This window comes from Pagrus pagrus (genome assembly GCF_965226575.1).
Source record: "Pagrus pagrus genome assembly, chromosome: 23".
Lineage (NCBI taxonomy): Eukaryota > Metazoa > Chordata > Actinopteri > Spariformes > Sparidae > Pagrus > Pagrus pagrus.
Genome location: NC_140205.1, coordinates 13216341 through 13242129, shown reverse-complemented (window position 1 = coordinate 13242129; position 25789 = coordinate 13216341). Strand labels below are relative to the sequence as shown.

General features: G+C 43.4%; 1 protein-coding gene across 4 annotated transcripts; it reads right to left on the bottom strand.

Annotated features, from left to right (window-relative positions):
• Positions 1 to 11670: 11670 nt before the first annotated feature.
• tmem168a (transmembrane protein 168a) lies at positions 11671 to 24414 on the bottom strand. 4 transcript variants are annotated; one of them, XM_084346578.1, is made up of 6 exons: positions 24398 to 24414; positions 22575 to 23535; positions 21204 to 21479; positions 19291 to 19433; positions 15710 to 15987; positions 11671 to 13327 (listed from the first exon to the last, which is right to left on the bottom strand). In XM_084346578.1, exons 2-6 carry the CDS (start codon positions 23406 to 23408, stop codon positions 12777 to 12779), a joined length of 2082 nt encoding a protein of 693 aa, XP_084202704.1. In that variant the 5' UTR covers positions 23409 to 23535; positions 24398 to 24414; the 3' UTR covers positions 11671 to 12776. The 4 variants fall into 4 exon arrangements, with proteins under 4 accessions (XP_084202704.1, XP_084202701.1, XP_084202703.1 ...); XM_084346575.1 differs by lacking the exon at positions 24398 to 24414 and adding an exon at positions 24265 to 24308; XM_084346577.1 differs by lacking the exon at positions 24398 to 24414 and adding an exon at positions 24091 to 24109.
• Positions 24415 to 25789: the final 1375 nt, after the last annotated feature.

Genomic DNA, 25789 nt, shown 5'->3' with positions numbered 1-25789 from the left:
TACAGAGAGTTGTTTTCTTACATGTCTTTATGTTTGTATCTTACAGGAATAGCTTAACTTTTTGGAAAAATTAATGTATTCCTGCTAAGCGTAAGATGAGAAGATCAATCGGCTTCCACTCTCGTGTCTGTTTGCCAAATATGAAGCTGCAGCCAAAAAACTTGTTAGCTTATCTTATTATAGATTAGCCATAAACAAAGATAAACAAAGCTGCATATGAGCGCGCTAATTACTGTATAGTCAATAAATGGCAGCATCAACAGCATGACATTTGAGATTCCCACCCTGATGGCAGAGGAAAATGGCCACCGTGTGAATATGGTCACTTAAAAGTCAGCAGAAATGAGGACAATTCTTTTTTTACACATTGCAAATTGCTGGATTTTTATTTTTACTTTAGGAGAGAATCAAGATCGCTGCAGTTTTCCCAGCTTGTAGTCTTAATGCTAAGCTAAGCTAACCGTCTCCTGGCCTTCAGCGATGTCAGTTTTCATATCTAACCCTCGGCAAGAAAGAGAGGAATCACATAAAGATATAAAGGTGCAACAATCAACATTTTACTAATATTATCAACAGAAAGCGAAGAAATAACAGTTTTGCCGTGAATGACGTGTGTTGCAGAGATATTTCCTAAAGTTAGCATGCTAACCAGCTAGTCCCACCCCAGTCCAAACTTCCTGAGCTAGCGGTGTAAGCACCAACACTCCCCTGGTGCTCTGAGCTCCCAGTCCACACCACTAGATGCACAGCTAACCCAGCTAACAGCAGCTACACATAGCAGTTACTCTGGTGATTTTCTGCCCCTTGCTCATTTTGAGTATGAATTAACATGTGGTCAATTCTTACATACTGCACCTTTAAAACAACTTCAAAAAAGATTAAAAAACCTCTTCGTCTGCGCTCACATCTGCCAGTTTCATTGTGAAGAAGATGAGTAAAGTGCAGTGTCAGGGCAGTCTCGCCCTAATGATAAAATAGATGTTGATGACAATGCTGTTATAGGAGCTGAGACAGCATATACGTAGCTTCTCTATACGTATTTCAAAAAAAGGGAGAGGACAATCAGCCTCTGCTTAATCACCCGTTTTAACACTCGCCCTCAGCTGTGATCAAAAAAGCAAGTATAAGGGTGTGAGTGCGAGCTGCCAGAGTGCCGCTTCCATCAGTGAGCTCTTTTGCAAAATCAATGCAGTCATGCCTCAAGTGTCGACTCCGAGGAAGAAGATTTCAAAGTTTTTAATAATTGGGGCTTCAACGGATCCCGAGCTGCCTCCCCTACAGTTCCAGCTCTTCACATTTCTAAGAGCTCTTTGCATAACTCGGCATGATTGGTTGTGATTTCTCAAGCAGAGGCGGCCGACGAGCCGGTGCGACATTGTTGAGAATGTCAGGGCGGGTCAATCAGCGCGCTGTCAAATGAAAGCTACCAATTACCTCGCGACCAATCACACGGAGTGCAGGTTTGCATGCAGATCGTCACGGGTGCTTTTTTTATTTTTATCGCCAAATGTTCGTCGCTTTCATAGAAACTGTACGGCTTCCAGTTGTACCGCGTGGCCCCTGTCGTCGTCGGAGGGGAGCAACGGGTTCGTGTGTCTAAACACAACTCGGAGAGAGAGAGAGAGATAAATATTTGGCTATGTCATGCTGTTGCCGAGAGAGAAAAGCACCCTGTGTAAAAATATGACAGAGTGCATTATTCATCACATCACAGCGCTAATAAATTCAATGCTTTGTGCAGAAAAAAGGGAATGTGAAAGAGGAGGGATGTAGGAAACGAAGCCCACTCTATCACGCCGTCGTAAAAAAACCTCTGCTACGAGGTGGTTCCTGCACGTATAAATCACCTCGCTAATATGGCCGTAGCATGGTGGCTGACCACGGGGGCCCCGAGCTGCTAACTACCACCAAAAAAAAAAATGAAATGAAGAAGCGTAAAAACACTTACACGGAAACAGAACAAACCTCCTCCCCCTCCTATCCCCAAGTCCAGTTGCAGTGACCCGAATGGCAGAAAGCAATTTCAGCCGAGAGTACAAGCATTATTACAGGTCTTGATGGAAATGAATGGTGGGGTGGAGAGCTCGACAGGGTAATGCCTCATGTTCCTTGTACCGCTTTCTGGGTCAGGCGGTTTCCCTAAGATTCCCTGACGGAAAAACAGTCCTGAGCACACACACACACACACACACTGATTCCTTGAGTTTGTATTCTGCGGGTGAGCCCATTTGTTTGGCATTGCACGAGACGTCTAAATTCATTATCGACTGATAATCAGGCCGCTGGCAAGGACGACTTGTTGGCAACATCTTGCCTCTTCGCCATATTATGCAGGAATATGATACAGCCTCTGAATGAATTAACCACCGCTGCGAGACAGTGGGGAGTATGTTTACAGGCCTTTAAAGAATAGAACTGGAAGTTGTCGGTTCTGAGGGACGTTTCACGTTTTCTGCCTTCTGAAATGGGAGAATCTCCTCATCAGTCATTAGCAAACACAGTCCGTGCGAGCAGAAATGAAATAAACACTGGAGCCTGCAGTGGTATCGACTGGGCGAGAAATTAATTTATGTCCCACTCTACATTAATTAATCGCTTTTAAGAATGTTACCTTGGCCAGAACTACACAGGATGTTTTGACATTGGTAGTCCTCAGAACATCGTCGTGTCCAAAAAGCGTCCATTCAGAAATTAATTACGGCCTCGCCATGGCTGCACCGTCTCTGTGAGTGCAGGCTGTTTTAATTAGCACGGCGAGAGGGTAAGTTATTCAGTCAGTTAATTCTCTGTAATGCAGTACAAGCCAATAAATGCGCTGCACAGTTCACCCGAGTGGAGTGGAGTGCACGTACAGAGGGGTTTGTGCATGCATGCGAGCGAACACGCGTCGACGTGTATTCTGCACGTACGCACCTGCAGCGGCGTGAACACGGTCCGCACAGCTGGAGGGGACACAAAGAACAACAAAAGAGGAAGAAAATGATCATTTAAGTTATTTCCTGCATTGTTAACACCTCAGCTCAGAGAGGCTGATGCCAGATCCACAGAGATTGCTATCTTTTCAGCGCCTGTGCATGTTTCCAAATCCCCCCCCTTCCTCGGCTCCGGGACAATCAATAGAAAAGCTTTTTCGCAGTGGACAGCCAGGAATACAAAGGACCCCCGGGTAATAAAAGTCACTCCCTGATGTCGCAGCTTCAATCTCTTAGCCGCCGGTAAACGTCATTGATGAGTAAATAAAGAAAACATGCGGCGGACCCCGCCGGCCGCTTCTTTCCGCGGGTCAGGTCTCGGCTTAAATTCATCTTCTCCTGGTTATAAAGGAAAGATGAAAACATGCCTGCCTCACCTCAGCAGACAAACGTGCACCTTATCGTGACATGTAGAAGCGAGTGCGGAAAAATTGCGACGATATTAGGGACATAAGCTGTGGATTTGTGTCACGTTGGGTTGACCGTATTGTCATTTTTCTTTCAGGCGAGCTTCTCGGCCTTCACATTAAAAAGAAATACAGACTACTGTACTGAGATAACAACGGCTCGGAGACACTAGGTTCCCTCGTGATTCGCGACTCTTTTGTTTTGTGTCGCCGGCGCAAGAGGCCGAGACACATCTGATGCTCTCAGCTGCTAGTCTGTGTGATTGTGTCATGTTTAAAGGAGCACTATGTAGTTTTGGGGATGAAATTTTAATCTGAAGAAATCTTTTTTTGATGCCTAAACAAACTAAATAAACAAACTCTCTTTGTTTTCATAACTGAATAAACAAGCTGACCTCAAAGGACAACGCAATTTCACACTGTTTGACTTTGTTTATACGTGGCGGACCCTGCCACCGTTCTGTTTATATCCTCCAAAACTGCATAGTGCCCCTTTTAATTTGAGACGTCTCTCTCTGCTTTGCATTACTGCACGACATGTGCAGAGATGCATGAAAAATGACTTTCCAGGACTCCGTTGGGGTTATACATGGCATTAAAGCTGCTGTGTATAGCTCCGACACGAACGTGAATTATTTATAGCCGCTCTCATGCAGCTACAAACAAACTGTATTTGAAGCAGTCCTGAGCCGGCACAAGGCTTCCATCAATGATAACCTAATATCGACAGGATTTCTTTTTCTTTTCGCCCACAAGTGAGAAAAACAAGGTCATTCTTGCATAAATTCTCAACGCACAGATGAACACCCATCATAGGGCGGCCATTTCCATTTGCTGTTTCAGTCAATTTATCGAATATGCATCAGGTCATGATTTCTAAAGCTCCTCGGGTCCACGCAGAGGTAATTAAACCAAATATGATCAACGGTCGGGTGTTAAAACAGCTCAACCTGAAACGGCAGCTTAGCAACTGGAGGTGAAGCAGAGGAGCAGATTAACGGTCAAGAAAAGAGGCAATCAAAGCGACCTATCAAGGAAATAATAAAAAAATAGACTGTTCACGTAACAGTTCGGTGTCCTTGAAGGCACCGTTACGAGGGCCGCTTCAGAAAGGGTTTTAATCTTCTCAGTGTTTTGAATAAGAAATGATTCAATTATTCAGACAAACTTAATTTGTATTGCACATTTTGTACATTAAAATGCAATGAGCCCTTCAGGTGATGAGACAGGTTGACTGGTCTCATGCCTCATTCATGACGATCGCTGGGGCAATTAATACACAAGCTACTTTTGTTAATTTCCCTTTCTGGGTGTGACACCTTGACATGCGTATTGTTTTTTATGAAAAACAGAGTGTTATTTAAGAACAAAGATCCTTTAAAATGTTTTATTCAGCGTTCATTTGAGATTCAGCAACAGTTTGCCATGATTGAAAAGGAAAGACTGGAACAGACCATTGTGGAGAGGGGTTTTTTTTCACTGTGACTGTTCTGTTGGAAAATTCATTTCCCTTTTTCTTGCAGAAATGCATGTATTTATTTGGGGAAATACACATATTCGCCTTCTCGCTGTTAGTTGGATGAGAAGATTGATACCACTCTCACGTCTGTACAGTGAATACGAAGCTAGCTTTGTAGTCACAACAGATAAACAGCTTAAATTGTCGACTTGATGAAATGATTTCATGTGCAATATCAAAAAATGTCCTATATGATATACTGAATACATACTGTAGGTGTAGCACTGCCTAAGTGCACCAGAGCGGCGCACAGCTGTCCCAGTTGTTCCACCGTCACCTGGGGACGGTGGCCAGAGAAAACAATGCCCCGAATAACAAAGTGAAAGTAAGCGTTATAGCACACCGATCTATACGTGGAGGGCGTCATTTTTCTACAGCTATCACACTGTGCAATCAGTATTTCAGAATGATGAGTTAAAGCCCCCAAAAAGTTGTCTATTGCCAGTTTAGATCAAGTGTTAAGTTGTGGTTCAATTCTGGCATTTCAGTCTTAATGCTATGCTAAGCTAATTGTCCTGATGCTATGATTGTATTTAGCTGCCAGAGTGGGTTTTTCAATCTCCTCCATTTGTCAAACTATTCCATTAATATAATATTTTCTGTCAAACACGTGACCCTCTGCTTATTAGCGTCTAACTGCGAGGTCACCCTGCCACCCAAGAGTGAAATTGCCTGTTTGATTTTTTTTTTTGATTTTGTGTGTAATGCAAATTTAGACCACATTACGCATCAGATACAGAATATGGTCGACCACGCGAACGCCGACTGTACGCCCACAGACGAGCGATCGAGAACCAGGCTTTTTTTTCATCCAAATGCAACAGCTGGACCGGAAGTATAGCAACAGATTCTCCAGCCCCCCAAAAACACACTGTCTGCTCCCCCCTCCCTTTGTTTCCCCTCTTGTCTGTCTCTTTGTCTTGCCTCCTCTCTCCCTCACTGTCTGCTCCTCTCTGTTGCCGCTCCGCCTCTTTCAACCCTCCTTTTTCTCCTCTCAGTGAGTTTCTCCCTCTGAGCAGTGGCACTCCAGACAAAACAGATGAGTCTGGACTGTTCCCACACTGCACGCAGCGGCGATGGATGACGGCCGTCCTCAATGGGATTTTGTGTTGGTGTGTGTTTTTACATTTTCTTTCCCTCTTCAGCAATTCAGTGTTTCTCTCTTTACGCCGACACCTATGCACACAAAATCTTCACAGCGTCTCTATTTTTTCCCTCCGTTCAGGGACATCCAGTCATCTGCCTCTAAATTAGGCTATTCCATGCCGTTGCCCAATTGCCCAACAGCATGAGGCTCTGACCGCAGCAGTTACGCTGAGCGAGGGCTCCAGTCTGCCTTTAAAATCCCACAGTCAAACCCCGGCGATATCATCCGTGCGAACAAACGCAGGGCTTTCTTCTTGCAGCATATATAAAATATACATTCAGTGTTTACAGGATGTGAGTGTGCTTGATGGCTGAAGGACAGGTATTTCTCTCTGATACGCAGCCACGGGCCCACCTGCCTGCCTCCGTCTATCCTCATCCGTCCTTCCTCTCCTCTGTTTTTTCAGCTCTTTCTGGCTGCACGGGAGGCCACGGTAAAAAGCTCAAGCCAGGAGAGCTGCTTTCTGGTTTTTGCCAACTACATCTCCATTTTTCCATCCTTCTCCCTCTCTTTCTTCACTTCACTCGGAGCCCGGCTGGCTAACATCGCGAGCCAGCTGTGAGGCTGCAATCAAACGAGCTTCTGCGAGACCCCCTGGGGTCGTGCTGACACTACACGCGCGCACGCAGAGAGAGGGGGAAGTGTGCGCGCGCCTTTTTGCACGCTCGCACACAGGTTAGAGGCGAGCGTGTGCGCTCGCAATAATGACTCCTCGGCCAAAATTGTGCATAATTGCCGGAGCGATTTGGCTTTGGCTCTGTCCACAAAAGGATTCCCTCATTATTCAAAGTACAAATTCATGCTCGAATCACCTTCAGGATTTCTCTGCCTCTGGGGAAAGGTCATGGTATGAAATCAGAACGACTCTTCCTCACACACACACACACACAAGGGTACACCTGTACTAGATAAAGAATCGCCTTCGAGCAGAAGTAAACACAACCACTGATAAACATGCAGGAGAGCTTGTAAGTCCATCATCTCGTGAAGCAGCCGTCCCTTAACCCCCTTCAACCCGGTCTTTCTCAGTGCCCTGGCTACACTTAAAGCCAGCTGACTTGCTTGTTACAGGCAGTAAACAGGTATGTCTCCAGTCAGTGCCTGAGTGCGTTGTTATGTCATGGATGAGAAGAGACCCCCAGTGCGGCTCCATAACCCACTTACCGGCAGCCAGACACACTGAAGATCGGAGGAGCGGGCTTAGGTGAGTCATGCATCAGCACTGCATTAGCCGGAGAGAGAATTTTTCAAGGCAGGACGGGAGTCTATGGAGAGACAGCACAGGGAGCTGGGCTCGCTCTCTGTCTGACTCTCAAATTCTGCTCAATGAAGGGTTTCTTAAGGACATTCAGACAAACTTTAAACTCCAGTCTGCCACAGTCCACCCGTATCGATCACAGGCGCACATACGAGAGGTAGCCTGCCCTGAATGTCCGAGTGTAAACCCGATGATACAGCAACAGCTATTTCCTCTCATCAGCTGAAGGTGAGGTTCGCCCAGGGCTTCATGCAAGCTAGGACCACCACTGCACGTCTGTAAGGTAGATGTAATCGCAGACAGATAGCTTAGCTTAATGCAAAGCCTGGAAACACAAGGCTAGCACCACCTTTAAGGATGAAGCGTATTTCCTAAGCTGATTTGGCCAGCTCGCCAAATCAGGACTAACAATTCAGAGTCCGAAACAAGTTATAAGCAAATGTAATGCTACAGTATATAATAATGAACTTCACTTGTAAGTTGAGGCTAAAGTCATCCAATTTGTGACTCGAGTCCATACTTTTGCAAAGTAGCATAGGTAATAATCACACGAGACAATAAAATGTCATGTTGCTCAACACTTCACGACACTAAAGGTTGTGCACAGAACTATTCTCGACACGACTTCCGAGTATTTCAACTTTTATCAGTGTTGAAAGACTTCCACCATCCATATCCAACTCTCAGGTGACGTAAAAAGATATTTCCCCTGAGCCGGAGACGCCTGCTATGGCTGACTTTGAGCATGTCTGGGCTCCGAGATGTGAGATCAGAGTAGGAAAACTCATCTGTTTCACTAGCCTAGCTCAGCCTAGCCCTGTCCCGTCTCAACCCGACTGTGACAACAAAGCTAATTACAGAACCTCCGATCCCACAGTGCCGACAGTCTTGTTAGCCTCCGATTTACACTTTTAATTGAATGAAGCGTATCGGCATCATCTGGCTCATACTAAGTATATTTGGCTGCTTACAAGAGCCAATATCCACAGCAGCTCAGTTTGATTAAGGATGAGTTCGAAATTAGCAATCCATACTGATGACACACCTGGAAAAGGTCCCATTCACACCTCATATCATGTAACCAGATGTCATGGGCCCTGAATGTCTTCTTCGTCTCTTCACATTCTGATTCTAATATTAAATGTCTGCGTTTACAGCCAGGATTAACCTGTTTTTCATGCAGACAAAAGAGTGAAGGGATTTTATGTGTTAATTGGGCCACAAAGACCATAAGACGGGATCCCAATACTCCAAAAAGTGCTTTTAATTCCTTTATCCTGCCGTAATCTTGACCTTCACTTTACAAGAAGGCATATGTGTAACAACTGAGGCAACCCCCCCTCCCTTTCTGCATCAGCTTGTAAATCCTCGCCCAGAGTATCTCCAGTCCTTGTACCGTGAATAATCTCTTCATATCTCAGCCTTGAGTTTGAAAATCTATACATTCTGGCTGATATTCTTATCTTGACAGTGAACATTGAGGGGATCAAAACGTATGCCTTCCAGTTAAAGCAGTTCTTGGCTCCTGCTGGAAAAGCCCGATCAGGCTCATGCGGACCATGGAAGTGATGGAAAAAATGCTTATTTGCTTTCATGAAAATATGGATATGAGGCTCATGTGTGGACGGCATATGTGTATGTACTGCAGCTGGGGACGGCTGAGGTCGGCTTAGCTTAGCAGAGCTAGCCTGGCTCTGTCAAAGGGTCACGAAATCTGTGAACCAGCACCTCTGAGGTTTGCTAATAAGCCAGTTATATCGTGTTTGTCTCAAAATGAGAAGGGGGTTATGTTGAATTTAGTGTCTTACGGTACCACCAGACTACAGAGCTGCTTCTTTCCTCATATCAGTTCATCCTCAGCCCTCCACCACACAAAAATAGTTTCAATTTCACGACTTCTACATAATGTCGCTTTAATCAGTAAAGTCAGGTGAACGCAGTGGAGAAAAAGTACTACATTTCCCTCTAAGATGTAAAAGTTGCGTACAATTCAAACTCTAGTAAAGTAAAAGTACCTCAAAATTGTGGTTTAGCACAGTACTTGAGTACATGTACTTCCTTACTTTCCACCTGTGGAACTAATTCTACTAAACTAAAAGACACCGGCCCAAATTGGCCACATTTTCTTCTCCTGGCAGGAAGTTAATCATGCACAGGGTCCTGCCAAATAATGTAGTGTCTGATGCATACTATCTGATATTAAATGGCCATATGGGTTTCAGAGAAGGTACTGTGATGAAAGAGAAGCCCGAGAACAGGCAGATTTTGGCAGCCTCTTCCAAGTGATTGTGTGCATAGTGGGGGAGCGTTGCACGGTTAAACGGCCACTAAACGCATCCTCAGCCCTTGTAATTTGAGATAATGGCTTTGACATTTCAATGTCGGGCCCACTGCGAGCCACGGCGAGGCAGGTCTCCTGAAAAGCGGGGCACAAAAGTTGGAACGGCGACGCTGCTGATTCTGTAATCTCTCATCCCATTACTCCTTCTGTAGCGGGAGAGGAGGAGGAAAAGGGGACGTTCAGCACTTTTGTATATATCTGGTTCTAGTACATTTAGCTTAAAATGTAGCCTGCTGGATAACACCGAGATGTGATGGAGGATGGCTTGGTTGAAAGCTTTAAATTCATTGAAAGCCATTTATTACTTAGCAAATCAAGTCTTCCCGGCAGAGTTCAGACACTGTCTGAGCTAATAATGAACAGACCAGTGGTTTAACGGGGCACTATGTAGTTCTGGAGAAGAAATTTAAAGTCAGAGATGTAAAATTTACAATATAAATGAGGTAATAATACAAGCTGTTCTCAGAGGAAAAGGTCCCCAGAACACTGTTTGAAGCTAGAAAGGTGGCAGGGTCCGCCACATATAAACAAAGTAAAACAGTATGACACCTTAAATACCTCGTCAGCAGTCCCGCCCTCAATTTCGTGAATTTGTGACATCACACTACGTCACACATAATAATTAATCTAGTTTGGCACATAAGACCTGATGTAGCACAGCTGCTCTGTTGTTAGCGGTGCGGGGTCAAGCATGTGTGAGCTGACCAATCAGAGGAGACTGGGTATTAGGAAGGGGGGGCCTTAAAGAGACATGAGCTGAAACAGAGCGTTTCAGACAAAGCTGACGTGTTTTTGGAGCACTAGAGCATATAAAACTAGTAGTAACCAAACAAAATGATGAACTTGAAAATTAGCATCAAATGTCTCCTTTAAAACCAAACAACTGGCTCAAAGGAAGCTACAATTGTGCTCAGGAAGAAGACGAAGTTGCCACCCCCCCCCTGCAGTGGCGTCAGACGGATATGAATAAACAATAATAGAGCAGCTGATGGATTTGCTGCTCCATTCCCTGTGCTAAGATTCAACTTGGGCTATAAAAGCAACATTTATTTCCCCAAATAAATTGCAGGCAGGCGTCAGCCGCATCACTTTGCCTGCATTAGAAGGTAACGCCCCATGACAGGCTGTAATTACCCACAGACGACAGACTCAGCTGTGGAGAAGGAGAAGCAGGAGCAGAGAAAGGCAGAGGAGAATTGGTGTGTGCGCTTGTGTCTACGCATATATGTGTGTGTGTGTGTTCGAGAGAGAGTGTGCGGCGGGCTCTGACTCAGCACATCCACACGGGCCTCAGAGGCGGCTGGCTCTTTTATTACCTAATCCAGTTTAGGAGATGAATCTGGCCCGTAATCTAATATTCTCATAAATGATTCCCGCCATATACACGAGTCCCTGACTTTAGCTATGACCACAGCTCGCAGGCTACAGCGATGAAAAGAACGCCCACACACAAAACAGCATTTATACTTGTCTCTTTTTCACTAATTGCCACTGTGAATACTCAGCTTATTGCTCATGCTTGCCTAATGGTTTGATATTTACAGCACCTAAGCACAGGAAGTTAAAGAGTGGTGAAAGGTCGCTCTGGTTCATGCTATTTTTCTCCTCTGCGTGTTATGGATGAAAGCCGATATGAAACGTTGCGTCTAATGTCAGCTTTCATCTTTCCAAGGTCTCCCCGAACCGTGCTCTGTGGCTAATAGCGCCCTTCAGGCACGAGCCAGGCCCTGCTAAAGCTTTTTGAGACCGGGTGAAATACCCAGCAGCACCTTGGACACATGTCCAGCCAGGCACTGCGACTAACTGAGGTGAAAGCTCAGTGAGCAAATCCCTCAGAGATACTGTGTCATGTATTGTTTCATTTTCCCTTCACACCCTTTCTCATTTTTTTCTCCCTTCAGCTCACAGTCCTAATATTTGCCCAGCGATGCTAGCATTTCCACAGAGAGCGGAGTCTGTTTGTTCACCATCTGTAAAGCCAGTCTTGATGTTCTTACATTTCTCACACAACTACACGACACAGCGATCGGTTTATTATCAAGGTTTAATTTTGACATTTTCAGGCATAACTCAAGAGAGGCACGTGGGGAATTACATGTGGAAAAATGCCACTTGACCTTTTGGAAACGTCACAGTGAAAAACAAACTTTAAGGCAGCAAACCACTCCAGAGTTTATGGACGTGTGGGATAGAAATCCAACACGGCAAATAAAGGAGGAAAACATGGATGGTTGACGAAAGTTCCCAAGATCAGTGAACTGATAAAAAGCATCGGGAGCTTCGTGATTTGCCCATTCGCATGACAAGTTAATGTTTCACAGCATGGCGAAGACAACAGCTACAGAACTTCAATGTACTGTTCGTGCAGAGCAAATTACTTCTTCAACTTGGATTAGTTTGTGTAAATAAACAGCAGGAGGCACAAGACAAGGCCGGTGTCTAGTGATGATGTGCTGTCTCACAGCTGTCTTTGTTCAATTCGGGGGGAATAAAAGCATATTTAACTGCTTGATAGTGATGAGGAAAAGACCCGACAGCGAGAGTGGCAGGTTGGACTGTCCCGACACCAGAGGGTCACCGAGTTCAGCCACCGACATTTACTGCATCCTGTTGAAAGGCCCGAGGAAGACATTTCCTGCAGTTTAAGTTAAGAGCGAGCTAAATCCTCTGAATATAAATAAGAGGCAAGGCAAGGGGATATATATATATATATATCTATATACATTTACATATAAAGAAGTAGCCATTCGTATTTTCACTTTAAGGCACTATGTCGTAGAAAAAAAAAAAACATGTTGTAACAAAAAAAAGTACCTTCAAAAGGAATAATTAATGCGTAATGAAAAAACAGTATTCAAAAACATCACAAACGCTCCCAAAATGTTACAACTTATACAGAGTTTGGTCTTTTTTTTCCTTGTACCTCATAAAAGAACCCATAGTAACCTACTTAACATGGTTTTATCCACTGTTACTTCTTTAAGATCATGCAGAGTATTAATTTGTTTGGCTTTTCGCTCCCTCATTCTCCCTTAAATGATATAATATTGAGTTGATCTTTTGCTATGAAGTTACCAGCATGACATCTCCACATTATGGCAATTAAATATGATGCAAAAATACATTTCATTTCTACGAGTGCACCAGTTTAATTCCCTGCCCCGTGTCCAGTACAGCCGGCGGGAACCAAGCCAGTTTACACCTCCTGAAGCAGCGCAGACACACGCTACATAACCAGAACAGGTTGAGGCCGCAGCACCAGTTGGAGAGGTGCACCATGGGATATGTCGCCTTGGGAAAGTGGGTCTTCCAGTGCTTGGCCACGTCGCTTCCGGTGGGCAGGTGAAGTGTGTAGTCGCTCCAGCGTTTGGAGACGCCGTACATGGCCATCACGCTCCTCCCTTTCTCCGACCACTGGGTGTCGCTGTCTGGGTTGCAGTTGAACTCCACCCACTCGGAGGTGAAGTCCCCCAGGAAGGGGATGTCTCCGGCCTCGGGGTCCACCCCACTGGTGGACAGCTCAGCGCCCTGCACGGCTATGTAGACGCCCTCCATCCTGCGCACCTCCTTCACCCAGGGGAGGGAGTTTTCGGTGTCGAGGACGAGAATGAGACGGGAGCAGTGGCTGGTGTTCTTCTCCCTCCACAACTCCAGCAAGTGGCCAAGGTGGAGGCTCTCACCTCCTGCAGAAGACGGGATGGAGAGAGGAAAATAAATACATGTTCCTTTGTTTTGTAGATTATAGGTCTTTGTGAACTACATATCTGTCATCTATGTTTTTACGTGTATAGCTTCAACAAACTCGCTAAGAGAGATGCTCAGTGGTGCTTTAAGAGATGCTACTGGTTCAGTGTTGTTCAAGGACATTTCAACAGGACACATGGCTGTTGATGGACACAGTGGCTTTTTAGAGATCAAACCTGTCAACTTCCACTTGCAGGACTGTCTGTCCGTGTGACTGCTGTCATCATGTACCCATAAATTTTTTTCAGATGGCAGATCCAAAGCACAAAGATCAGAGCTGTGGTACCTCGTCTACGGATGGACTGAATCACTTCCACTACCTTAAAATCATCATTTGTTGTGTGAAATTGCTGGGTAAGTAAATAAGAGTGGAGGAGAAAAATGACTCCTACTGCTGGCTACAGAACAACACCACCAAGGACTAACATATATTGCAAAATTGCTGTTGCAAAGCAATTTGCACGTATTGTTATAGAATATAATTTAGGACTGGACAAGGCTAAAAATATGACTTGAAATCTTGTAAAATTATCCACTCAAACACTGACTGAGAATGTCCCTTCAGGTTGTTGACACAGAGAAGTGATTATCTTTTCAACAGGGATATTTTTTTCTCGTTTGCAGCAGCACGCCGAGATAATGTGTCAGGTAATCTCTGAACAGAAGAGCCGGGGCCCGACACGGTGTTGTTAACCTGCTGTGATTCTCATTTCTGGTGAGGGAATGCTCCTGTCACAGCAGACTGTCTGCAACTTTCACAGGATCTTCTCCACTGGCAGACAAACTTCGGTGGCACGTCCTTCACACTGATTTTTAACTCTTTTGGCTTACTCGCCCGAAATGTGCAAATTGGACTCTGACTGACTGAGAGCAGGAGGAAATGAGAAGAATGGTAATGAGTCTGTAATGCAAGACCAGTTTGCAGGGAGAATACAACATCTACCTAATGCCGTCCGACACAACAGCCCTGCAGTGAATACTACTGTGTTCAGTTTTTTGGTAGGAGACTTTGAGATAATTAAAGTTGACACATTTAATCTTTTTGACGTCGACATTAAACTGTTTTCACTTGAGGCAACGGTGTCAGCATCCTACAGGAAAGCTTTCATAGAGAAACCTGCTTGAAAGTTGTTTGAAAATGCCAAAACAAATGATTCTTGTTCTACATGACAGTTAAAGTAACTGCACTTTGCCTTTAGTCAATTAAGATACTCAGAGCAGGTAATGTTCAATAATAATCACGGTGCCTATTAATAACGTTTTTTAGATGTTTTTTTAATAATACAGCAGTTCTCAACGTTTTTTTATTTATTTATTTATTTATTTATTTTATCTCTGAAGCACCTCCAGGTCAGGTGAATAATTACCCCTTCATCAACACAACATGTCACGTTTAAAATCACCATCACTTGAACTGATTTATAACTGGATGCTATTTAACACTAAAACATCTCAAGTAGATGTTTTTTTTATTCAGCTGAACTGTCAATGCTTTAGTCAGTTTGGTCAACTTTGTATTTGTATGATGGAGAGGAAGAATTTGGACATTTCATACATTAATGTTATTATTGCTATTTCAACTATTTATCCATTACCTCTAGCTAATACTTTCAACTCTTTATTGATGACCTTCAGCTATCTATTTCAGATTTTATCCATTCCTTAAAGCTTCGCCTTTTTAAACACTAATCCACTACTTTCACCTTTATAAATCATCTATCCAATACTGTTATCCATTTAAACTTTTCTTCCTTAAAACCTATACATATACCTTCTACACAAGTATATGAACTTATTCAGACCTCTCTGCTGAATTGCTTGCTACTTCTCACACACTCTCAATCTCAAAATGTGAAGTTCATTTTTCTCAGTCCGCACCATGTAAATATACAATGTAATAATAATTCCTCTCGTTAAATTAGACAATCTTTCCACATACTCTCAGGAAGCCCTCTGGCTACAAATACCCCTGATTGAGAACCACTGTTATAATAGCTCAATTCTACTGGTGGTAGCAATGTAATGTAGAATGGTTTGTAAATGTGTTTTGGATGATGGGTGGCTGTCAGTGTAGTGTTTTATTTATTATAAACTCATGTTACTGCTGTATGCACTTTAATATAATCATTGAGGTTAATGAAATATGCTATTGCCTTCCTTGCCCTCCTTAGAATTGTAAGCATGTGGTGGTAGTGCAATCACGTGAAAAATATCAGTGTCAGGCTGTTAATTTTCATGAGTTCAAAATTACAATCCACAGAAATTAAATGAATGAGAGGGGATTTAACTGTGAGTAAAGAAAAAGTATGTAGATCTCTCACCAGCCAGAGCCCAGGCGCCGGTGCCTTTGTGTGTGTGCCCGCTGTAGAAGATCAGATACGTGTCGTGACGGGGCCCGTCTTCTGTGCGTAGCTCCAGAAAGCTGCGCAGCTTCGTCTGCAGGGCCTCCAGCGAAACACCACTGGTGGAGTAGTCGCAGCCGAACGTCTGGATCATGTGGTGGGAGAAGAGGCGCTGCACGTTGTTCAGCATACCTGTAGAGCGCATGTTCAGCTGTTGCACCTGCTCAGGTGGTAGGAGAACGGGCTGGCCATCAGCGCTTGATAAAAGAGAGATGAGAGGATGTGAGAAACTTTTTTTAATCTACTCTAAGGGAGACTTGAGTTGGGTGGCTTGTCAGAGGCGAGGGTGGAAGAGAGAGATGGGGCGAGAGCAAACGAGAGCTGAATGAGTGAGAGGTTGATAGTCTGACACATACCGGGGTGGAGTAGCTGTCTGCATCACCAGGGAGAGAGGAGACAGGGAGCAGAGGATGAGAAGAGATGGGGGGGGTGGGGGGAAGGATATGGAAGGCGTAGGAGTGGTGGATCACTGCTGGAGGAAATGACATTAGCCTCGGGGATGTAAAGGGAGTCGAGAATGAAAGGAGGGGAAGAAAATCATAGAAAGGGAGAGGGTATGGAGAGGAGCATTGAGCACGGTGACAAGAATGAGAGTAAGAACTGAGGTTAGAGACAGCTGAGGGCAAAGTGATTTTAGAAAAGTGTGTGTGGATGCATGTGGCACAAAGCCTCGACTGATGATAGCAAGTGAATGATAACACAAAGGAGGCACACACACACACAAAGTCAAGGCTAGCAGCTATATCGTATATTCCCATCATTCTCTAGACTTGAAGTAATTTACGGCCAAGCGGGTTGCAAAGTCATACTTCACTCTTTAAAAAAAGATATCTGTATCAATCATTTTATACCCGGTGCACCCATTATCACCTGCAACCTCACCATGACAAGATCAGGTGAAAGTTTATCTAATACAGACAGTCCTTGTCTTAAACTAGATTTCCATTAGACAAACCATTTCCTTCACATTTAAAAGTAACTACAACATTTTCAGCCTGCTATAAAGACATACTACCCTTGGTCATCTAAACCTGATCCGATCTTGTCAGATCTTGCAGCGTTTGAGATTCAAACCACATCTTCCCCTCTTAGACTCTCTTTCATCCTTAAAAAAAAAATCCTGTATATTTTTCCACAGCTCCCTCCACCCCTCCCTCCTCTCTTTCACAATTCCTCTCCTTCCTTTCCCGTTTGTCCCTCTTTTGCGCTTTTACCACCGCCCTCCCTCGCTGTTTACGACCTCGGTCCTCTCCTTGTGTTTTCTTACCGTCGTCTCACCCTCCCCGTTTCACCCCGTTCGCCTCCACTTCTCACCCCCATCTCTCTAATGTCCCTGTGGGGCTCTTGTCATTGTGAAAACATGATCTGCAGCCATCAAACAGCCGATTATACACTGCTGCATTCTCATCATGCTCTCAGTCCTCCCTACGGACCCCTGCGCACCCGGCCTAGCATATAGAGCACCCACAGCTCCAGTAGGACATGGGCCTGCATCCAAAATCACCTGGAGAGTTAAACACCAGTAAGGCTGGCATTCCCTCTGAATGATAACGCTATCAGCTAATAGATTCAATATCCAGAGAGTTGTCAGAAATATTGTGTATGTGTGTGTCTGTGTGTGTTATATATACCTGCCAAAAATCTCCAACAGCAAGATTTCAACGTCTCTGAGGGGCTCTTGAAGATAGCAACACTCATGTATAACTTATGGCTAACTTGTGCTGTTTAGGAGGCGGAGACGTGTCGGCATCATCAAAACTAACTCGGCTATTTCAACAAAACGGGCGCTGGGAGAGGCAGAGGCAGCAGCAGCTAATGGCTAACTGCTCCAGCTGAACAACTTAGTATGCTGCGGAGGGAGCACAGGAACGATCCCTTAAGGGTCCAAACATTAGCGGCATGTTTATGCATAGTTATTGGCCTATTTATCCAGTTGGTTTTGTGTTAACTGAGGAGGGAGTTGGAATGAGCGATCATATTTACCAGCGGCTGGGATGCCAAGAAGTCAGTGCAGCATGTGTTTATGAGTGTTACTGTGGTGTGTTTTGCTGCTGTGTAGGTTGTATTAGTTGAGTAAGAACAAAGTCATGCTTAAAGCAACATTACGTAACTTTTTCACCTTAAAATAGCAGCTTCAAAATCATGTTGATGGTACAGTGTCTTGTAATAGGGTGAATGGTGTCTCTGTCTCAGCCACTCCGCCCCCCCATCACTTGTTCCTGCACTGTGTAACTTCAGTGAGAGGGTACGATCGCAGCGTTACATACATGTTTACTTTAACATACAAGTTTTCAACACATAACAATGATATAATGTGATGAGTTTTGATTGTTGTTAGCACCTATATTACGTCTGAGAAATTACAGACCTGGGATTTGTATTGAGAACAGTGGCGTCGCACTCAAACTGTGGGATGGGGTGGGTAAAAAAATCTGTTAACAGAAGGATTGCGATTCTTGTCTTCTATGAATCAGAATCTATTCACGATTGACAAAAATCAATTTTCTAAATGTTAGTTATTAGCTTGATGTTTACGAATCGTCAAGAAAAAGGCAGAACTAAACTGCAAGGGTAGGGCAGCACCCGGACAATTTACGGGGCTGTCAACTTCTCAGTCCAACTCTGAGAGAGGTGTGTGCAGCACAGTCAATAAATGCCTCATCTTAAAGCTGCTATGTGAAAACAATATTATTGTAGATTACAACAAACGCGTAAGGCACTGCACGTGGATAACTGTTTTGTTCTTGCAATGTTTTGTATTGAAAAGATGCAGCTGTAGTCTGATTATTGGAAGGACTTTCTGAATAAAAGCTGAATTTAAATGATGTAAAAGCAGCCATATGCAGTAATATAGATCATTGAGGATGCTATACACTGCACCAGCTGACAACCACTGAAAAGGTAACAAACACACAGCAGCATTCAACACGATAAACAAACTCTGTGGTGAAGAAAATAACTCTGCTCAGTCTGTTACACCTCAAAAACCCTGCTTCTGCTCAGCTTCTTGTACAACGATGGACCCCCCGTAGCTAATAGCGCAGCAGAGACGCTGCTCTCGCTGCACTCTCCTTTTAATAACACAGCAGAGCACACCTCCTTATTCTGTTGTCCACATACAGGCATGAATGCTTTCAAATTAATGATTTCATTAATTATTGCTGTAAACCTTTGAAAATAAAAAGGCTACAGATTGTTTATCTTAATTTCCAGTTGTGTTTCATATTATTTTTCAACCCCGATTGATGTTTTAGCACAGTACACTGGAGCAAAAGACTGAAATAGTGCCCCCTTTTCTAATCATTCAATCGATAATCAATTTTGAATCGAAAATTGATTCTGAATCGAATCAGACACACAAGAATAAAAGCCATCAATGCTCTACTCACTCTTCCTGCATGCTTGCCTGTAAGCTGTGCTGTCACTTGCCACTACTACATATTTTAAGATAAAGTATGTATGCATCTCTGAATTCTTCTTTCTCCTTCCCTCTTCCGTACCTGCAGTAGGCAGTAGGTATCACCAGGGCGTAGCCGACACAGGTTCCCCCCAGGCAGCTGCCCAGCTCGTGGAACAAGCCGTGGGCCAGGGACTCCAGAGGCAGCACCACCAGCAGAGCGCTGAGAAAGAGACCGTTTGAGGGCTGCAAAAGAAGCGAAAGAATCAGAGTCACTTTCATTCACAGCTTACAGCTTGGACCGAAGCAATCGGGCCCAGTTAATTGGTGGTGACACTTTGCGAGACAGTTACACAACACAGGACTGACACAGTGTTATTATCGCAGGAAAAACATGACAGGGCAGAACTCAGAAGAGATGCGATGCAGTTTATAACAGCAGACCAAACATACATCACAAGCATAGATTCAAAACAGACATCTGTGTACCTTCTGCACATTCCGAGTGTGTAGAATAAAACTACTATAATTTTATCGTCTTGTCACGTCCTTGAAGTTTCTTTTCTCTAGATTTAATGCTTAAAAGTCAACTAGTCACATACAAAAGACGCATTCTTGCGCACGCACACTCATACATAATACCATGTAGTGACATAAAGCAGGTCGTGTGCCACAAAGCACTGTAAAGCTTTAAGTGCAATCAATTTCTTGAGTCACTGTGATGGAATAATACAATGCAATTTAGCGTACTCAAAAAGCCACTTTGATTTCATAGCACGGCGATGTATCTGAGGATGCAAATCAATACCTGCATGGTTAAGTGGAGCCACACTTGAGTCTGCAGAAAATATTGAACAGCCTAGAGTTCGCCTGAGTCCAAAAATGTGTTACACTCGCTCTTTGAACTTTTATGAAGTTTTATACCCCGTAAATGTCTATTGCCGGGTTCTCCAGTGCCTGAACATTATAAGAAAAAGGAAGAACAATACAGTTTAAAGAAAGACTTAGTAATATTATGCAATCCAGTAGTGGTTCGCACAGATTGATGATTGATTTGCAGTACCAAGCTGTGGGGGTAGAGGGATGCTCATGAGCAGCTCTGCACTTAACAGCATTGCATTCATGAGCCGAGTCATTTCTGTGCGATTGCACAGAGGCGCGATTCTGCTTTTCAGTTAACCTGACCGCATTTTCACGCAGACTTTTGGAGCAAGACGTAATACATATAATATAAATAATAATGTCTTTGAACTGGCACATTTATTTTGGATCGTCCATTTAAATGCAATGGAAAGCAGTGAATCCAAAGTGGCCTTAAACACCATTTGCATAGCGTTGAATCAACACCTCTCTGAATATTCCTGTTTTCACAAAGGCTGCACTTATTGCTGACACTGCATTTGATTGTACCAAGGTTGCTGTTATTTTGTGTGTGTGGATTTAAGTGGTTGACCAGATGTTACTGTATTCCAACAGCAAAGGTGAATAAAAAGCTGTAAAACATACACAGGAAGAGCCAAACGCTTATCTTCTCATGTGTGACTGCAGGCAGCTCCCACGTTCTTGGGCAAATTTGCAACCGACATCAACAATGTGCACATCTCAAATTAGGACTCGGGCCCATGAGACTCTTACAGGGTAAACGTCTAATAAGGCTAAATAAGTTATTGCTGCTCTTTATGCAAGTAGATAGGGATATTAAAGCGCTAATTAAATTGGTTCCGCATGACAGCAGAAGTGCCTCAGCTTGGGGAGCAACTACTAACGACACAGTGCCACTAGCATCTCTGTCCAGAGTTTATAACATGGGTGTGGATGATGTTTAAAGATGCTTGTCATGAAACTCAAAGTGTTGTAAGAGGAAGAATTGGAGCAGGAACCTCACCATGTATATGAAATTATCTCAAAAGAACAATACATTAAAAACCTTTTATTTTTAAGATGCTTTGCAAACTTGGTAATAATAATTTCTGATGTGAGTTAGAGTAGTAGTAATCTCTCCTTTGTCTCTCCTACCTGCCAGGACACGGCTCCCAGTATGACCGTCGACAGTATACTGAAGAACACCAGGCGTTCTGAAATGAGGCAGAAGTGTCTGATGCCCCTCGAGGCCATAACTTGCTCGAGACTCCGGCTACTGGATCGCTGGGCCCGCCACGCCTTCTGACACTCGCTCAGCTTTGTGTGGAAGCCCCATATTGTGATCAGCACAATTATGTGGCAGATTGACCAGAAAAGGCCAAACAGGCAGAAGCCCGGGATCACCAGATACCACAGCTCCAAGTGGCCAAGCTATAGAAGGTGAGAGAGAAGAGTCATTAAACACCTTAAAGCCTTAAAATATGTAACAAAGTTATACAAAGTGCTGTATTGATCGTTCAGGGCTTTCCACATGAATATGGAGCCAGCTAGTTGCAGAAAGTAGCCAGCTATGGAGGTCTGGGGGCATACCCAGCTGTATTCTGTTATTTAGTATATTGTTTAGCCAGACACATAAATGCACTCTTATTCGACAATAATAAACATTTTTTTAAGGAGGAACATTTTTAATCTCATGTCTTATCTAGCATTTGTATTGGTTTTTAATTTATTTATACAATAAACCTAAAAAATAACTTTAAAATTTAAAAACATGTGAATCTCTTGACTCAAACCATCTAAGGACTCATTCAACTTATAGTCATCTTTGTCTTTATTTTCATCCTCACTATTATCAGAGTCTATGCCCTGCTCAAAAATATACTGCCAGTTTTAATGTGTTTGCGATGTGTCTAGCGATGGCTTTGCTAGAAAAAGGTAGAAAAAAGATCATTTGTTCATTCATTAAGGCCATAAAAATCTGTAAAGGCACAGTTGAATAAGTTGCAGTACTTTCTGTGCACTTTTTGTGTTGTCCGAATTAGCCCGTCTAATTAGGATGTCCCCTCTCTGTGCAATCACAGCGATTCTTAATGTGTTTGTTCATCAATTAGACGACTCTGAGCTCTCATATCAACAGGACACAACCTCTCAGCTGAGTACACACACACACATGTTCATATAGGGCCACTGGGAGCAGAACTGATACAGACAGGCATGTTTCTTTATCTTCATGCTTGCACTGTTTTGAAACAGAGGCTAGAGGTTGTAAAATGTTTATGCACGGCAAATCGTAACTTGTTAATCAAAACTGTTTTGTTGAGTCAAAAATGAATATAATTAAGTTGCCAGATGGACTTAAAATGAGTAGTCATCTGTTCGGCTGGCAGCCGATGCTGATGAAAAGCTCCAAAATGCAAAAATACTGTTGTATATGATTACAAATTTAAGAAATGGTTGAGTTTGAAAGCCACACAGAAGCCCTCAAGACTTGCATAATAAAATCTGTCAATTTTTATCTGAATGTACCTTTAGGGCAGCCAGGACAAAGAAGGCCAGCTCGGTCAGACTCAGAGGCAGCAGGGACAGCCTCCTCCACACCTTCCCCATGGAGAGCACTGGTATCCAGCGCTCGGTGGCCCCCAGCCCACTGAAGTACACATCCAAGACGGGCTCGCACAGCAGCCTGCCCAGGTAGCAGCTTAATGCATAAGGGTTTGCTGCAATGCCTAAGGCCTGGAAAAACACAAGTGAGGTAACCAAGGCAAAAGTGGCCAGGTTGGGCAAAGCCAGGAGGGACTTCATCCTCAGGTCCACGATGAGAGCCCCAAGTGCCACCACCAAGCCTATTATGGCCACTGACTTGTGTAGAAGCATGGTTGTGCTGGCAATGCCAAATCCCAGGAGCTCCAGCAGCTCAGTTGACGTTAGCAAGGTGGGTTTGTAACGGATGGAGCTGCATATTCGCTCGGTTACAGCCCATACTGCTTTCATGATGACGCTGGCTAAGAGGAGATAGTTGGCGACCAGTTCCTTGACGTTTGCGTCCAAGGTGGGACTGTTGAGGAAGCACAGAAGACCGAGCAGAAAACCGAACCACAAATGGAACAAGCTGAGACTGGCTTTCTCCATGGCGAAGTAGTAATGGAGGATGCTGGCTATTCCCAGGACAAAGAGGCCCAGGATGAAGATGACCAGGATCATTGGTTCACTTGTCACCTCCCAGCGTACGTACATGCCAACGCACACGGCCACGAGGAGGTTGACGCTGGACAGGTAACCCAGGCAACGCACTGATGTAAACATGTCCACCTCTTTGGGTCCATCGGCTGTCAGCCCCTCTTCTTCTTCCTCCCGAGCCATGGCTGACTTAAAACAACTTTTCCTAATATAGTTGAAGTCAGTCTTCCTCAGTCACGCTCTCGAGACGTGCACAGACGGGTTGCAAATGGAGGACGGCGCCTCTTGATGACATCTCCAAAATCAACCCCTGCGACAAATTCAAAAAGCAGTGTTACTCAAGATAATAACCATCAATTTACATCCATTAGTCAGGCATCTTCTTCGTCACCCATGTTCAGACAAACACTAACTAGTTAACGCTAATGTGAGCTTCATTCTTGTTCTATAGCCAGTTTTTCTCGTCATTTACACATTCCTAACCATATAAAGTGTCTTAATAATTAATAAATGTTATAACTAAGCTACAGTATGATTTCCCCTACTTACAAACACTAATATGGTTAACACACAGTGATAAGCAGCCAACAAATACGAGCTAAACATATAAAATAGCGTTTTTCTCGTCATTTACACATTCCTTAACGTGATAAATGTATTAATAGGAGAATGCAATGACTAAGAATAAGCTACAGTATGGTTTTCCTGACTTACTTATAATAATAATGGTTAACACACAGTGAGAAGCAGCCAAACAGTCGAGCTTAACGTGTGAAACACCTTAACAACATATTAAAAAGTGAGCGCGGCCCTGCTGTCAGTTTGTGACGATGTGGCAGCACAGTCGAGAAGTTTGCTAACTTACGTAGCCTCCCAGCTAACTTTTCGCTCACATTTAGCTAGCTAACTAGCCGGTTCACGCTTTAATGTTGCCTCTTTTAACGTCAAAAGAACAAGTAGCAGCCCTCGCACAAACGTCAAAGTGAGAACTGTGAAAAATATAAGTAAATAATGTCTTTATCGTGAATTTGTAGCTTACATATTGTTTGTTTGGATGACAGCAGCTACGCTTCCGGATTCCGAGTACGGCATCTCGCAGGTGTCAGAACACACGAGCTTCGCTTTTCAGGCTAAATTCGATAATCGGCAGGTCTACACTCACAATCACTCACCTACAAACATGTAACGTGATGTGAAATCTTCAAAATGGGTTTAAAAAATAAATTACTCATTGTTTTGTTTTTTATAAGGCTTTCTTCAGTTTGTTTACATCCTGTTTGAGTCCACGTGTGAGGAAAGCGGATGCTGTACGGGACGTGCTGAGGCTGCAGACATGAACAACCCACGACTGAATTAATACCACAATAAGAGCATAGTAACATATATCACAACACAGTATCTGCGTAGGCGTTCGTTTATTTGCATTTGTTAGATTTGTGTAAAAGGTTTAATAATACGAAATATAAAATATGACACTATGTTGATATTACTTTGGTCAGTCCTGGCATTACCATATTTTCAAACAAAGTATATATATTACATTTCTTTTTGTCATTTTGCACATGCCAGCTTATGATAATGTCTGAATATTTATTTCAATTTTTAGCAGGGGTGGAAGTAACTAATCACAACTACTCAAATTACTCTACTGAAGTCCTCTTTTGAGGTAATAGCTCTTGTACTTCTATGAGTCTGTAATTTTACTTGTACTTTAGTGTGCATTACACCATGTAATCTGCTCAGTTACTTTAAAATTCACACTTGAGTACAATTGTGAGAGTACAATTTGAATGAATATCTAAACCTTTCACCTGCATTTTTGTAGCCAATAAGGCTATTGGGTCACAAACGGGCCAATGAAAACTCTGACACATGGATTTTAATACCATTAGTTTTACTTGCAATTGAGTGATATTTCAGTAATGTAACTATTGCAGATCTTCAGGACTTTTTCCATATGTGCCATATGCCACAATGTAAGAAAGCCTAAATCAGACTTCAATCTGCAGTTCAGCAGGGATTATGTATTTTTTTCATCAACCATTGTTTCTCCTCATTGCAGGGACAGCACAGGTGGAACTAATAGCAATAACAAGGTCTCTGCTCTACTGAACGGTCCCAGTGAGCCAGTATGCACAATGCCCTAGAGGTCACACCTGGATGGAGAACAGCAATAATCATTGATATTATTGATTACACCTGTGCCTTTTCTGATATGATCATTTCAAATTGCTCATAGTAGAGCCTCAAGCTTTGGACAGATTGCAAAGTATACTGTCTACTGAGATTGTTTTTTTTTCCCACCTCAAACATGGTTACTGGCTTTGATTGTTTAAAACCTTGATGATTTCACTCTGGCAATACAATATTCATGAAACAACAGTTCAGAATTGTGCAAAGATAAGTCATGCATGCCTCCATGATTACATGAGGAGCTTCAGTTTGTCTAAATAACTTATATTTGTATTACAATTGTACTCTGAAACATATTTTGGTTGATGAAGCTGTAAAAAAAAACATAACTATCATGAAATGAGTAACATCTGGATCAATATGTGGCTCTA

Bases quoted from the DNA above. Each gene is read 5' to 3' on its own strand.
- tmem168a (XM_084346578.1), bottom strand. From the start codon at position 23,408: ATGGCTCGGGAGGAAGAAGAAGAGGGGCTGACAGCCGATGGACCCAAA. The intron at 19,434-21,203 runs GTAGGAGAGACA...CTTCTTTTGCAG, and splicing joins TGGGAGCCGTGTCCTGGCAG to CCCTCAAACGGTCTCTTTCT. The intron at 13,328-15,709 runs GTGAGAGATCTA...CGTCTTCTGCAG, and splicing joins CGGCGCCTGGGCTCTGGCTG to GAGGTGAGAGCCTCCACCTT.